The sequence below is a fragment of the Cricetulus griseus genome, chromosome X (assembly GCF_003668045.3).
Source record: "Cricetulus griseus strain 17A/GY chromosome X, alternate assembly CriGri-PICRH-1.0, whole genome shotgun sequence".
NCBI lineage: Eukaryota > Metazoa > Chordata > Mammalia > Rodentia > Cricetidae > Cricetulus > Cricetulus griseus.
The window spans coordinates 20956062-20969524 of NC_048604.1; the positions used below are offsets into that span (position 1 = coordinate 20956062).

General features: G+C 40.1%; 1 protein-coding gene across 1 annotated transcript in view; it reads left to right on the forward strand.

The window, feature by feature from the left end:
- The first annotated feature begins 1687 nt into the window (after positions 1-1687).
- Aifm1 (apoptosis inducing factor mitochondria associated 1) overlaps positions 1688-13463 on the forward strand; it is a 36311-nt gene continuing 24535 nt past the window's right edge. The window contains exons 1-2 of the mRNA XM_027433454.2: positions 1688-1891; positions 8704-8846. Coding sequence (XP_027289255.1) covers positions 1789-1891; positions 8704-8846 — 246 coding nt within the window. The 5' untranslated portion in view covers positions 1688-1788. The remainder of the gene's footprint in view (positions 1892-8703; positions 8847-13463) is intronic.

Here is a 13463-nt window from a genome sequence, read left to right on the forward strand (position 1 = left end):
TACACAGAGAAACCCTGTCTCAAACAACAACAACAAATAGATTAGGCCCAAATTCCCAAATTCATTTGACAGTGCAAATTTGGCCCCATCACACTTACTGGCCTTATCACTACTTCCTAATACAGAAGGTCTTCTGTCAGTGTCTCCTGAAAATGTACTGAACTTTATTTCTCAAAAATTTATTTTGCTATTATTATTTAAAATTTCATGGGGGATTGTGTGTGGTGCTTCAAACTGAATGGAGGACTTGTAGGGTTAGTCAAACACTCTGCCTCTGAGCTATAATCCCATCCCAGGGTATTGTTTGGAAACAGTCTGTGTTGCTCAGCCTGGTCTATAATTCATGATTAGGTTCCATGCACTGAGAAATTATAGGCTTGCAACCTTAAGTCCAACTGTCTCCAGACCAGTTGAAGCAATTGTCCAAGTAGCAGAGACAGGATTCAACCTAGGTCCCTGTGGAGTCCAGGTCAACATGCTTAAACCCTGAAAATATTACTTTTAGTCTCAATGTATTCAGCATCTGAAATACTATTCTTTCTCCTCCACTATTTGAAAATTACTGATCATCCTTCAAGACATAGCTCAAATAACACTTCTAGATTAAGTTTCCCCTTACTGATTCCATCCCAAAACCCTCTCTCAGAATGGCTTTGTGGTAGGTATCATTGAAATGACCAATAGATCCCATTTTCCCAGCTAAACAGAGATCACTCCCCATGCTTTTCATAGCCACAAAAGCCTCATACAAAGTACTGTTCAATAGCAAGGGACAGGGGCTCCTCACCATGAAGCTTTGACTGGCCTGATAAAAACCAGGCTGGCTTCAAATTTACTTGCTGTCCGCCTGTCTCTGCTTCTGCCTCCCCAGTGGGAGGACAGGCATTACACCACCACATATAGCTTCATCAGAAACTTAACATGCAATTCAAATAGGCAAATCTTTGCAAAGGGTCTATGTGTTCTGCCCACAGGAGAGCAAAAGACCTATTTTCTCTCACTGCTTGCTCTTTATTTCCCACAACTTTCTCAGTCCTGCTTAGGACTTTTCTCACAGAAAATCGGTCAGGCACAAATTTGTTTGGTCAGCCTTCTCAAGCACGAGTCATAATAGCGCGAGACTGTCCAAGGCGCTTGATACAGAATATGAAAAGTGATACAGAGAAAGAACAGGGGAAGTACACCCCACCCCCCACCCCACCCCAGCAAGGGCTGCACGAGAAAGTGCCAGTTACTTGTAAAAGATGCAAGTTTTTTCAGGGCTCGGGAAGTCAGGTGCCGTGACTCTGACTTGGGGAAAGACGACCACTGGATCATAGGAAGAGATTCAGAAAGGCTTAAATGCCCGGTAGCCAGTGGCCTACACCTACACTGCGGGAGCACCACCCACAGCCGCCAGGCACAAGTCTCTCCTGGGACAGGTTTCCTAAGCGGCTCAACCTAATACAATGCCACTAAGTCGCGGAAACTTGGAAATCCGGAGGCGGGGCCCTGGTCTCCGCAGAGCGCGTGGGTAGCTGAACGCATGCGCAAAGCTCGTTGCCGTGGGACCAATTGCAATGCGGCGCTGAGTATTACGCCTGCGCAATAGGTCTCCAGCCTCACTGCCTTTTTCCCGGCTCGAGCGGGCCGGTTTCTCCATCCAATGTCCACTCGGGGCTGGGAGGCGGAGCCTGCGTAGTGTGCGTGTGACGGGAGGGGGGAGCGGGCCCGAGCCCGTGGTGTTTGACCCATTCTACCGGGTGTGAGAAGAAAAGGAAGGAGCGGTTCCGAGTAGCGGTTGCCAAAATGTTCCGGTGTGGAGGCCTGGCGGGTGCTTTCAAGCAGAAACTGGTGCCCTTGGTGCGGACAGTGTGCGTCCAGAGGTCGAGACAGAAGAACCGGCTTCCAGGTGACTAGCTGACCCGTCCGGGACAATTCCTTACCCTACTTCAAAGTCCAACGGCCTACGTGCCATAGGATCCCCGTCCCTTGCAGAGCTTCCCGTCCTTCAAAAAAAGAAAAAAAAAAAAGCAAAAAACTTCACAAGAATTGCAAATTGGCGGGATAGGAACCCAGAGTTTGCAAGCTGAGGAATCAGCATATTTATGCCGACCTGACCTTCAGGAGATTTGAACCCCACAAGTCAGTGTCAGGCCTTCTGTGGGACTCTGCAATTTGGGGATGATAGAACGCTTGACCACACCATATTGCCCCTCGCTGCCACCTTGCCCTTTTAAAGCACTGAGGTCAGATGGACATTGTCATTTATTGGTTGTGGCAGTCCTAAGCCCCAGTTTCTCCTGTAAATCAGATTATCCGCTTTACCTTCCAAAACTCCTAATGAGAGTTGTAGATCTGAATGCTCTACGAAGTGCAAATGGTGTAGCAACCAGTAAGGACTCCGTTGTACACCAGACATGGAGAGAATTAGCTCAGAATTGATTTGAGACGCCCAGACAGTGCAATTCCTGATGGCCTTACACGTGTCAATGAAAGTTTTTTAGAGCAAACTTTATTTGTTCTCTGGGAAGTTGTCTCATTAAACTTTAGCGCTGGAAGGGATTTTGTGGTAAACATCAGCCCACTCAGTTTATGGATAATAAATTGAGGAACAGAGAGGTGAAATTACTTGCAGAAAGTCACATAATTAATAGGTAGAACTAAAGCTACTCTGCCAGCCTCTACGCCCCTAATGTATTGCTACACCCCTACCCTGCTTCCTAAAGTTTGACCTAAAACAGTTACGCATGAATTAAGTTCGCTTGCCATTCCAGTAATTAGCCTATTGTACTTTTGATATTCATGGGTTTATCTGAGCATGGTTTGAGTCAGCTTATTCTCAACCTGTATAGATGTGTGGGAATGAATGACCCTCTTTTACAAGGTAAATTTTAAAAATCAATGATTTTTTAAAAATCATCATCCTGGGTAATTATATTTGTAATATCAAATGTTATTCTTTTTTTTCTTTTTTGCTTTTTCGAGACAGGGTTTCTCTGTGTAGCTTTGGAGCCTATCCTGGCACTCGCTCCGGAGACCAGGCTGGCCTTGAACTCACAGAGATCCGCCTGCCTCTGCCTCCCAGTGCTGGGATTAAAGGCGTGAGCCACCAAAGCCCGGCTCAAATGTTATTCTTGAGGCTTTTGTGATGTACAGATGCCTTCTGGGTCATTTGGAAATAAGAAGTGGAAAATACTTTGAAGATCTTTGCAGATGTGTTTGGAAAGTTTGTCCACTTGCTTTGAATGAAAATGTCTCTTAATAGGTGTTATCTGCTGGGTGTGGAGGTGCAGGCTTTTAATTACAGCACTCTGGAGGCAGAGGTAGGAAGATCTCTCTGTAAATTCAAGACCAGCCTGGTCTATAGAGTGAGTTCTAGGCCAGCCATGGCTACACAGTTGAGACCCTCTCTCAAAAAAAAAGATTGATAGCTGAGTTATGTCCTAGGAAGTACTGCTTTTAGAACTTAAAAATTTGTTTTAGCAAAGACAAACAGACAAACATCAACAAAATCCTCTGGTTTACCTAAAAACCTAGTAAATATTCTGTGCAAGGAAATGGTAGTGCTGTATGTAAAGTGTGATGAAATTTATACAGATTCAGATAACCTGAAGATATTAGCCTTTCTAATATTGTGTATTTATTTTGCTTGATGCATAGCTTTTACCAGAATTCTGGTGTCTAACCAAAAGTTCTCAATTGAATATTCATTTGATTACAGTGTTAGAACTGCTGAAAAATTACAGACTTAAAGGTTTGTTTTCACACTGCATGGCTTTGTTTGAAGGCAGTCTCCAGTAAAAATACTATGGCTTCCTGACACGGCCACACTTCTTTGTCCTTTGGCCACGAATCTGAGGGTGACATCACCTGCATGAAAAATGAGTGGGGGGAAGGGTTACAATTTCAAAAAGAAATCATGATATTGTCATTAGAGGAATTAATAGTTTTATGGCTCAATTGCCTATTGCCTTTAATCTGATTTCTTTTTCACATAGCAGCATCTGCCACATGGTTTCACAAAGGTGGACAAGAGTCAAGGTTTATATACCACTTCCCTCTCTTTTATCCCTCCCCCAATACTTTGCCAGGTTGTTATAGAAAACCTCATTTTTGCTTTTATTATTCTTGTTTTAGTCAACCTTGAGCCTGCCTTGAAACTATGCATCTACATGTCACCATTGTTAGGTTCATTTCCATTATACTCTGCTTTTTTTCCCTTGAAACCTCAATAGCTGCTACTCTGCTTTATTTGGATTTTCTGCCTCGTCCCAGAACTGATTAAAGGTAACGAAGCCATAATTCTGTGTCTTCATACATTAATGAGAAGGGATGGATAATAGATATTTTGTGTTCTGTAATATTTTATTCCCCAAGCGTTATGCTGTCCAATGTGATCAAACTGATCACTAACTCCCTGACTTAAAGTTCAAACATTTGACTATTTTTCTTTTTTTGTGACAGGGTTTCTTTGTATAACAGCCCTGGCTGTCCTGGAACTCATTCTACAGACCAGGCTGGCTTCAAACTCACAGAGATCTACCTGCCTCTGCCTCCCAGTGCTGGGATAAAAGGTGTGCACCACTACCACCACCACCACATGGCTTGATTTTTTTTATTTGAAATTGTAGCATTTTTTGGAGACAGGATCTATGCAGCACTGGTTGTCCTAGAACTCACTATGTGGACCAGGCTGGCCTCATAGAGGTCTGCCTGGATCTGCCTCCTCGGTTCTGGGGTTTAAAGGTATTCAACACTAGGTATTCACCTGGCCTGAATATTTTCATCGTTAAAGAAGAAACTTAACTCCTTGTGATCTAGAATCCTAGATTGTGGACATTGCTAAATGACACACTGATATTTTTGCTTTTTTGAGACAGGATCTTGTTATGTATTCCAGTTGTTACAGCCTCCCCCCAACTCACTATGTAGCTAAGTTTGGTCTTGATCTGTTCCCTCTGTCTTAGCCTTTAGAGTGCTTGGTGGCATCTTTTGAAAGCCTGTATGAGTCTCCTCTACTCATACTACCTAATCAAGGCTTTGCAGAAGAAAATCTTTGGCAGGATAGCTTTTTCTATAATCCGATAATAAGTTAGATTTTTTAAAAAATGTTTTGAGGGAGTTACTGCATGTGTTAACATTCTTCTAGGTCTTGCTTCTCAAAGTTACTTGGTTATATGAATTGAATAAAGGATAAATCCCAAATCTACTCTGGAATCTACAAAAGAGACTCCTGGGAATGAGAATAAAATTCTCCTGGATAGAGTCCTGGAATCTGTATTTTAGCACACTCTTAGAATTCATATGATCAAGTAAATTTGGGCAATAATTGTCTTAGATGAGTAGTGACTCTTGTTTTTCTCTTCCACTGACTTAAGGATTATGAAAAACTCAGTAACCTTGGTTCTCGTGATTTTCATCAAGCATATTTTCTCATATTCAGAATAACAGTGGTTATTTCCCTCTCCTAAACCCAAGGACTGGGAGTTTGTCCTATCTTTTCCTGTGTCCTAAGCATCCTGTACAGTTTTTGACACATACTAAATTCCCAGTGAATGGTTTCTTTTATCTATTATCTAAAGTGTTTATTCTTCTTCTGTGCCTTTTGTAAGAATGGTTCATAATGTACTATAGTTACCATTCTTACTCTTCTAAAATTCCAGCAAGGGTTGATAATTTTTTAGAGGGTGATGAAATTAAATAGTTATTGCATTACTTACAAAAAGGCATCTAGCTACAGCAAGCACATTAAATAGGCTGTGTTTTATCCATGTTGGAAAAATTAGTTTGATGTTTAGGAATCAAGTTTTAAGAGCATATCATTTGGGATTCCTAAGTGCCTTGGCATTTCAATGTGTTTTTGGAAAGGCCTGGGAGTATGAATAATATAAATTCCTCTCAGTCTTGGAGGAGTAGCTGAGATTGCAGGCCTGATCTACTAGGCCTGGCTCTGTTCTCTCTCTTTTTTTGTATGTTTGTTTTTGTTTCTGTATTGTTTTCCTTTAAGATCCAGATCTCTCTATGTAGCTCTGGGTAATGTGGTACTCCTTTTGTAGACAAGGCTAACCTTGAACTCAACCAAGGTCTACCTGCCTCTGCTTCCCAACTGATGGGAATAAAGGCGTGTACACCATTCCACGCCTCTCCTTGTCTTTTAAAACCTACTCAGGATGATAATGATATATTAGCCTTTAGACCTATGGTTTTTCCAAGTAGTGTCCTGTTTGCAAGGTTAGTGTCATCATCACTCAGGACCTTATTAGAAATGGAGATTGGCAAGGCCGAAGGATTCCTCTGCACTGCCTAAGGAGACTGTCTCTCTCACACACAAAAGAGCCAGTGAGATGGCTTAGCAGTTAAAGGTACTTGCTGCTAAGCTCAAAGACTTAACTTCAATCCCTGGAGTCCACAGTGGGGGGGGCACTGCTCTAAAGCAAAGCGTACATACCCAGCTAAACATGATCAGATAGCTCCTGAATTTGTGTACTGCACAAATGGAGTGGATTTTACTTTTTATTGATATTTTTTTGAGACAGTCTCACTTTGTAACCTGAGTTAACCTAGGACCTCTTCATAGTTAGTTCATCCTGTCTTTCAATGTAGAATCATCCAGTCTTACCCTCTCCAGGGCTAGAATTAGAATTACAGGCTTGACCCACTATGTCGTGGCTTTATTTGTTTATTTTTATAGTTTTTAGGTGCTTTTGAGACATTCTTATACTGCAATCCAGCCTGGCCTCAAATTTGCAGCAATGCTCCTGCTTCAGCCTCCCTAGTGTTCAGATTATAGGTGTGAGCTACCATACCCAGCAGTGTTTGTATATTTTAGATGGCCAAGAAAACCTTAGCAACAGACAATATTGTGATACTTAAGAATTATATAAAACTTAGATTTTAGTGGCTATAAATAAATTTAATTTTGACTTTTCAAGACAGGTTTTCTCTGTGTAGCTTTGGAACCTGTCCTGACACTCACTCTGGAGACCAGGCTGGCCTCAAACTCAGAGATCCGCCTGCCTCTGCTTCCCGAGTTATAAGTAAAATTTTATTGGAACATAGACCTGTGTATTTTGGGGGCTGCTTTTGTACCATCAGGATTAATTGTCACACAGACCAGCCTGTCTGCACAGCTGAAAATAATCACTATCCTATCAGCAGTGGACACCCATGAGGTATAAACCCTGAGAAGACACTAAGGCCATGCCATGCCTCATCTGAAAATGTCAGCATCCACTGGGAAAAAAGAAATCTGCAAATGTCTCACATTTTCATGTTCATAGCATGTCATGATCAGATGATTATTACAGAGTGCTAATATAAAAAAAATGACTGCATTATGTTGTCCGAGAAACTGCAAGACATTGGTAGACACTTTATATTTTGTCATTCTGGAATATACTTAAGAGTATAAGTTCAGTTACTGTGAGAAGTTAATTAAGTTCATTATGAAATTTTTTTCTGACTTACTTTTAATCTTTAATGTTTCTTTCTTCTGGGACACATTATTTCTCACACAAGACAGAACTGTGTGTTTCAGGGTTGTAATTAGCAAGGTTTGAGCCATATAGATTGTTCCTGAGATGGGTTTCATAATGTCCCGGGTAGCCTGTGGTCAAATTTGTATATTTTTAGCCTTCAGTTTCTGTTGGTTCCACATCCATGGATTCAGCCAACTACTAATCAAAAGTATTTTTAAACCACACACGATGGCACTTGGGAAGCAGACTACTTAGTGAGCTCCAAGTCAGTCAGGCTACATGGTGAAGCCCTGTATTTAAAAAAAAAAAAAGCTGGGTGGTAGTGGCATGCACCTTTAATCCCAGCCCTCAGGGAGTCAGAGACAGGCAGATCTCTTTGAGTTTGAGGCCAGCCTGGTCTACAGAGCTAGTTCCAGGACAGCCAGGGCTACACAGAGGAACCCTGTCTTGAAAAACCAAAATTAAATAAATAAATAAACCAAAATAAATGAATAAAACTTAAAACATTGTCTGTACTGAACATGTATAAATAAGCTTTCTATTTCTTTCTGTTATTTTCCCTAAACAATATAGTATAGCAGATATTTGCATTATATTAATAATTATAAGTAATTTAGACATAGTTTGAAGTAAATATGGGGATAAGCATAGGATGTATGCAAATTCTGCACCATGTTCTAAGGGACTTGAACATGTGTGACTGTTAGTTCCTTCTAGGGATCTGGACTCAAAGCTCCACAGCTACCGAGGAATAACTATCTACTGAACTAGTGATCTTGTTTTTACTTCATTTATAGTGAAGTTGTAAAGATACTATATATATTATTATATATATTATTTATATTTGATGAACTAACTGCTTATTTTTTAAACCAACCTTTTGGAAGCTGGGTATTCAATGAACGTTCTCATTGGATAGCATTTAAATTGTTCTCTTGAGAACTCCCAACAGCTAAGCTTGCTATGATTGTATAGGCTTAGCAGGATCAAAGTTTGATACCAGCTTGGGCTACAAAGCTCAACCCTGCCTCAAAAAAAAAGTCCTATTACCATAGGTTATATATAAATATCTGTAGTATTTGTGTGCAGTTTTGATTATATTTTTCTTGATCATAGAACAGTGAACAGCATACAGCCCAAGGTATACTTCTTTATTTCTACAGTACATTGATATTTAATCATAAGCATGTGTTAACTATTCTATTTGTGTGTGTGTGTGTGTTAACAAATTGTGTTCCTTTAGGCAACTTGTTCCAGCGATGGCGTGTTCCTCTAGAACTCCAGATGGCAAGACAAATGGCTAGCTCTGGTTCATCGGGGGGCAAAATCGATAATTCTGTGTTAGTCCTTATTGTGGGCTTATCAACAATAGGAGCTGGTGCATATGTAAGTAAAAAAGCAGCTGTGTAAAGAAGCTGCCAGACAGCTCCCATTGGTAGATCAGTACTACTCTGCTTTGAAGCTTTTGCAACTAATTCTGCTTTCTCCTGTAGGCAAAGTTCCAAAAAGGCCTTCTTTAAAATGTCTATGGGAGCTGACTTGGGAATGACTGATACTTACTCACGTGTTGATTCATCTTTGCTCTTTTCACCTGTCTTTTGATTCTTTGCTTGAAAACTGCTGTGTTTCCTGAGGCTTGACTAACCCACAAAATTGCACTTGTTGTTCTTTTGATTGTGATGAAGTAACCTGTAAACAAAGTCAACATTCATTGCAGCTCCTAAGCACAATATTAGATTTTAATGTATTTGTCAATTTTTAAAGACTTTTTTTCTTATCTTGAGATTGACTGTTTAAAACACAGCTTTTAATAAAAAATAGGAAGCATTCCTAAAAGAAAAACTAAATCCCTGGATCTCACTCAAAAACTAAATTATAGAAATGGGTCTAGTATCTCCAATTATAGAATGGAGTTTTGGGGAGCTGAGAAACAGTATTTAATTGCTCCATACTGCTAGCATGGTTAGATCCCTTAAGAAGAACTGAACAACTTAGCAGGTCACAAAGGATTTATTCTGTGGGTGTTTTGTTTTTCTTTAGCTTGGCAGAGTATACTATAAGTAGACCCGCTAAAAGTGAACCCTCTGTGGTTGGGTGAATTGACTTTGATGACGCCTACTAACATCCTTGATCAAAGAAAGCTGTTTGCTTTACATACTAAGAAAAAATGGTTGGATACCATTACAATCTTAGTTCTTTCTCTGATGTTAATAATAAAGTTATTTTTGTTCCTCTGTCACTAGGTTAAGGAGGGCATTTCCTTCCTTCCTTCCTTCCTTCCTTCCTTCCTTCCTTCCTTCCTTCCTTCCTTCCTTCCTTCCTTCCTTTTTGGCTTTTCGGGACAGTGTTCTCTGTGCAGCCTTGACTGTCCTGGAGCTCACTCTGTAGACCAGGCTGGTGTGGAACTCAGAGATCCACCTGCCTCTGCCTCCCGAGTGCTGGGATTAAAGGTGTGCACCACCACCACCTATAGGTGGCCTATTTTTACACCTTAACCTGACTCCAGAATGTACAAGAAAGAATAGCCAACTCCTGCCAGTTGTAAGTCAAATTAGATCAAGAAATAGATAAAAAGCTGCCTGATAACAGACTTTGAGGAAGAGACCTTCACCTCCAATCTTGGAACAGCTTCTAAATGTTTTTTCCTTTAAATTTTTTTTAAGCACAGTAACTAAAAATACTTCTGCATTTGCATTAAATGTTTATTCATTAATACTTAGTGCCTTTTCTATTTCCTTTTGTCTCCTTCTTGGCCTTATGTTTACCTACAGTTGTGCAGTGTCATCTCCTAGGATCCCCTTCTAGATCACTAGCGTCTACAGGTGCTTCTGGGAAAGATGGCAGCAGCCTAGTATACTTCTTAATTGTAGGAGCAACAGTGACTGGGGCAGGAGTTTATTATGTAAGATGCTTATACTGAAATATGTTTGGGGATAGGGTGGGTGAAACCATGGCACTAATAATAACTTGGTTCCTAGAATACAGTAAAATATTCACAGTATGTGCTTTCTATAGACATTTGCTAAAGGGACATTGTCAGTCACTACAGAGTGCTCACATCGTATTTTTCAAGCCTCTGAAGTTATACTAGACCTGTCTAAACCCATCCATTTAGAGCCAAATCCTTATATGAGTCTTTTCTTTGAAATGTTTGTCTAATTTGTGCGTAGTTTTACACTGCTAAATTATATTGTGCTTTAGTGCTGCATGTCTAACAAGACAGTCTCAGTAACTGTTGAATAAGTAAATAAAGGGAACTTGAGCACCATCAACTTTGAGTGAGTTTAGGTAAGATGTAATTTTTCTGTTTTGTGAGATGCAATCAACTCAGCTTTTACTGTGAAAAGGCATTTTATTGAGTGCTTTTGACAAGGTCCTGAAAGCCATAAAGATTAGAGTGTTTTCCCAAACCACTGCTCTGCTTCACACTAAATTCATTTGGCAGTGTCCCTTTTGTTACCTCAAATTTGGTCAAACTAGTGGCTGAAGCATTCATGTAGGGTGATTTCTTGAACACCTCTCATTGATGATTCAGATACTACCCTCTGAGCCTTAACTTTTCCATTTCACATTTTTCAGTTTTTCTCATCACTTCTACCCCGTTTATTCAAAACTAATTTTAAAGTGTTTGCATTAGACATGTTGATAATGATTCAAATCTGTCAAACCTTTGGTTTGTGTTGCTGACCAGAGTTGGATGGCCTGCCCCCACAGAGTTGATCATGCAGATAGACACCACACCTGCAGATAGCCCCACAAGATGGGCCACCCCCTGTAGCTTTCTCCTGTCTTTGAAATCTCTAAGAACCCCAAATTTCTCTCAAGTCATTAGTTAAATGCTTCATTGCCCACTATGTTTGTCTAACACTGGTTGCAATAAAACTATTGTAATGACCCCAGGTTAAATGATAAGCTTTTGTCTGTATTTATGAAAGTACCCTGTCTATTTTTGTTTCAGGTTTTAAGTAGTTGAAAAGTTGCTATCAAACAGCTTAAAACGTTTCTATGAAATTGATATTGGACATAAGAGAAACAACTTAAAATCAGTGTCCAGATTTGGTGAGAGTTGCCTGGCTGCAAATTATATGGTTGAGGGCTGATGAGATAGCTTAGTAGGTAAAGGTGTCTGTCAGTAAAAGTGTCCATCGCCAAGCCGGACAACCTGACTTTGATCCCCTGGGACCTACAAGATAGAGAGCGAGAAACACAATTCTCTAAAGTTGTCCTCTGACCTCCACATGCAACACTGTGACACTCGCATGGAAGCATACACATAGAGACACACAAACAAATACAATAAAAATAAAATGCTTATATTTGTTTCTCAGACTGTCATAAGCAAATACCACAAAATGGCTTTAACTATAGACATTTATTTTCTCAATTTTGAAGGCTGGAAAGCCGAGAGTGACTGTCAGACAAAGTTAAGTTTCTGATGCAGGGCTTCTTTATGGCATGCATGTAGCCAGCCCTTCACTTTACTTGTGTCCTCACATGGAGGCAGGGCAGTGTTGAAAGTAAGTGAGCAAGTGCTGGTGTCTCTTTTTGTAAAAGCCCTATCCAACTCATCACCACTCCTGTCTCTGGATACTGTCATCCTAGCAGTGAGGGCTTTAGCATATGAATTGAGAAATTCAGTCCTTAACAATATCCCTTCCAAGCCGGGCGTTGGTGGCTCACGCCTTTAATCCCAGCACTTGGGAGGCAGAGGCAGGCGGATCTCTGTGAGTTCAAGGCCAGCCTGGTCTCCAGAGCGAGTGCCAGGATAGGCTCCAAAGCTACACAGAGAAACCCTGTCTCGAAAAACCAAACAAACAAACAAACAAAAACAATATCCCTTCCAGCAACTTTTTTCATTTGAAGACATTTCATTCATTTGACAATAATTACTTCTTCAGTAATTCATGTATTAAGGGTTCTTTACCTTCCTGGCCCTCTATGCCCCACTGGCTTTAAAGAAACACTTTTTCATGATCAACAGTAAGAAATGCAATTTATCTTGCAACCCATAAAGTTACAAATACATAAAATGCATTAAGTTTTAACTAGTGTTATTCTTACTGGGTTGGATAAAAGCTAGTAATCTCCTCTGTTTTCCCTCTACTAATGCTGATCCTAACCTACAACTAAATCTCATAGCCCACTAATGGGATACAAACACAAACTCCTGATTAGCATCCATGTGAGCTTTTTTTGCTAGTGACTTCCTCTAGTACCTCAGGTAGGTCCTTTAATCTCAGTATATTAAGAGTTTCAGTAAACCAGTCCAAAATGGCCTTTAGAATAATTAATTTGGGCTACTTGCCACTATTTAAATGATAGAATCATGTTGCCTCAGAAAATGACCTTTCTTTTCAAATTCCTTCCTGTTTAGAAAGATTACCTCCATTAATATTTTCATAAATTTGTAATATTTCTTAGCCTAATATGTATTTGCCACCCCCATTGGAAATCTTTGCAAACTAGGAATACAGAAACCCTTTGGAGAATATAATTTGTTATTTAGGGTGTATTTAAACTAACTTTCACTTTAGAACATTGAGCTTAAAAGCTGTATATCCACACTTAACCTTAATTTAGCCCTTTCCCTACTCCACTCCTTTCATGTGTAAAAACATCAGAAGGTATAGAATGGCTCAAACCATTTCTGGATGACCCTCTCAATATGAGCATAGCCCCAGTCTATTTCCTGTTCACTTCTGTCGATAAGAGTAAACCATCTGTTTAATCACTTCACAGGTTAGGCTCCCCAATTGCAGTTTGTCACCTAATGAGCTGCTCTGTAAAGTGGTCATAGAAAGTCTTTTTTCTTTATTAGTTTATTTTTGTGTGATGGTAGGAATCAAAAGCAGGCCCTTGTGCTTGTTAGCCAAATATTCCACCACTGTGTGACATCCGCAGCCTCATAGGAATATTCTTAGAATAAATACATTTTATGATACTTGCTCTAGTTGTCTTTCCTTATACAATTAATTAATCTGAGATTTCATTTGAGGTATAGTC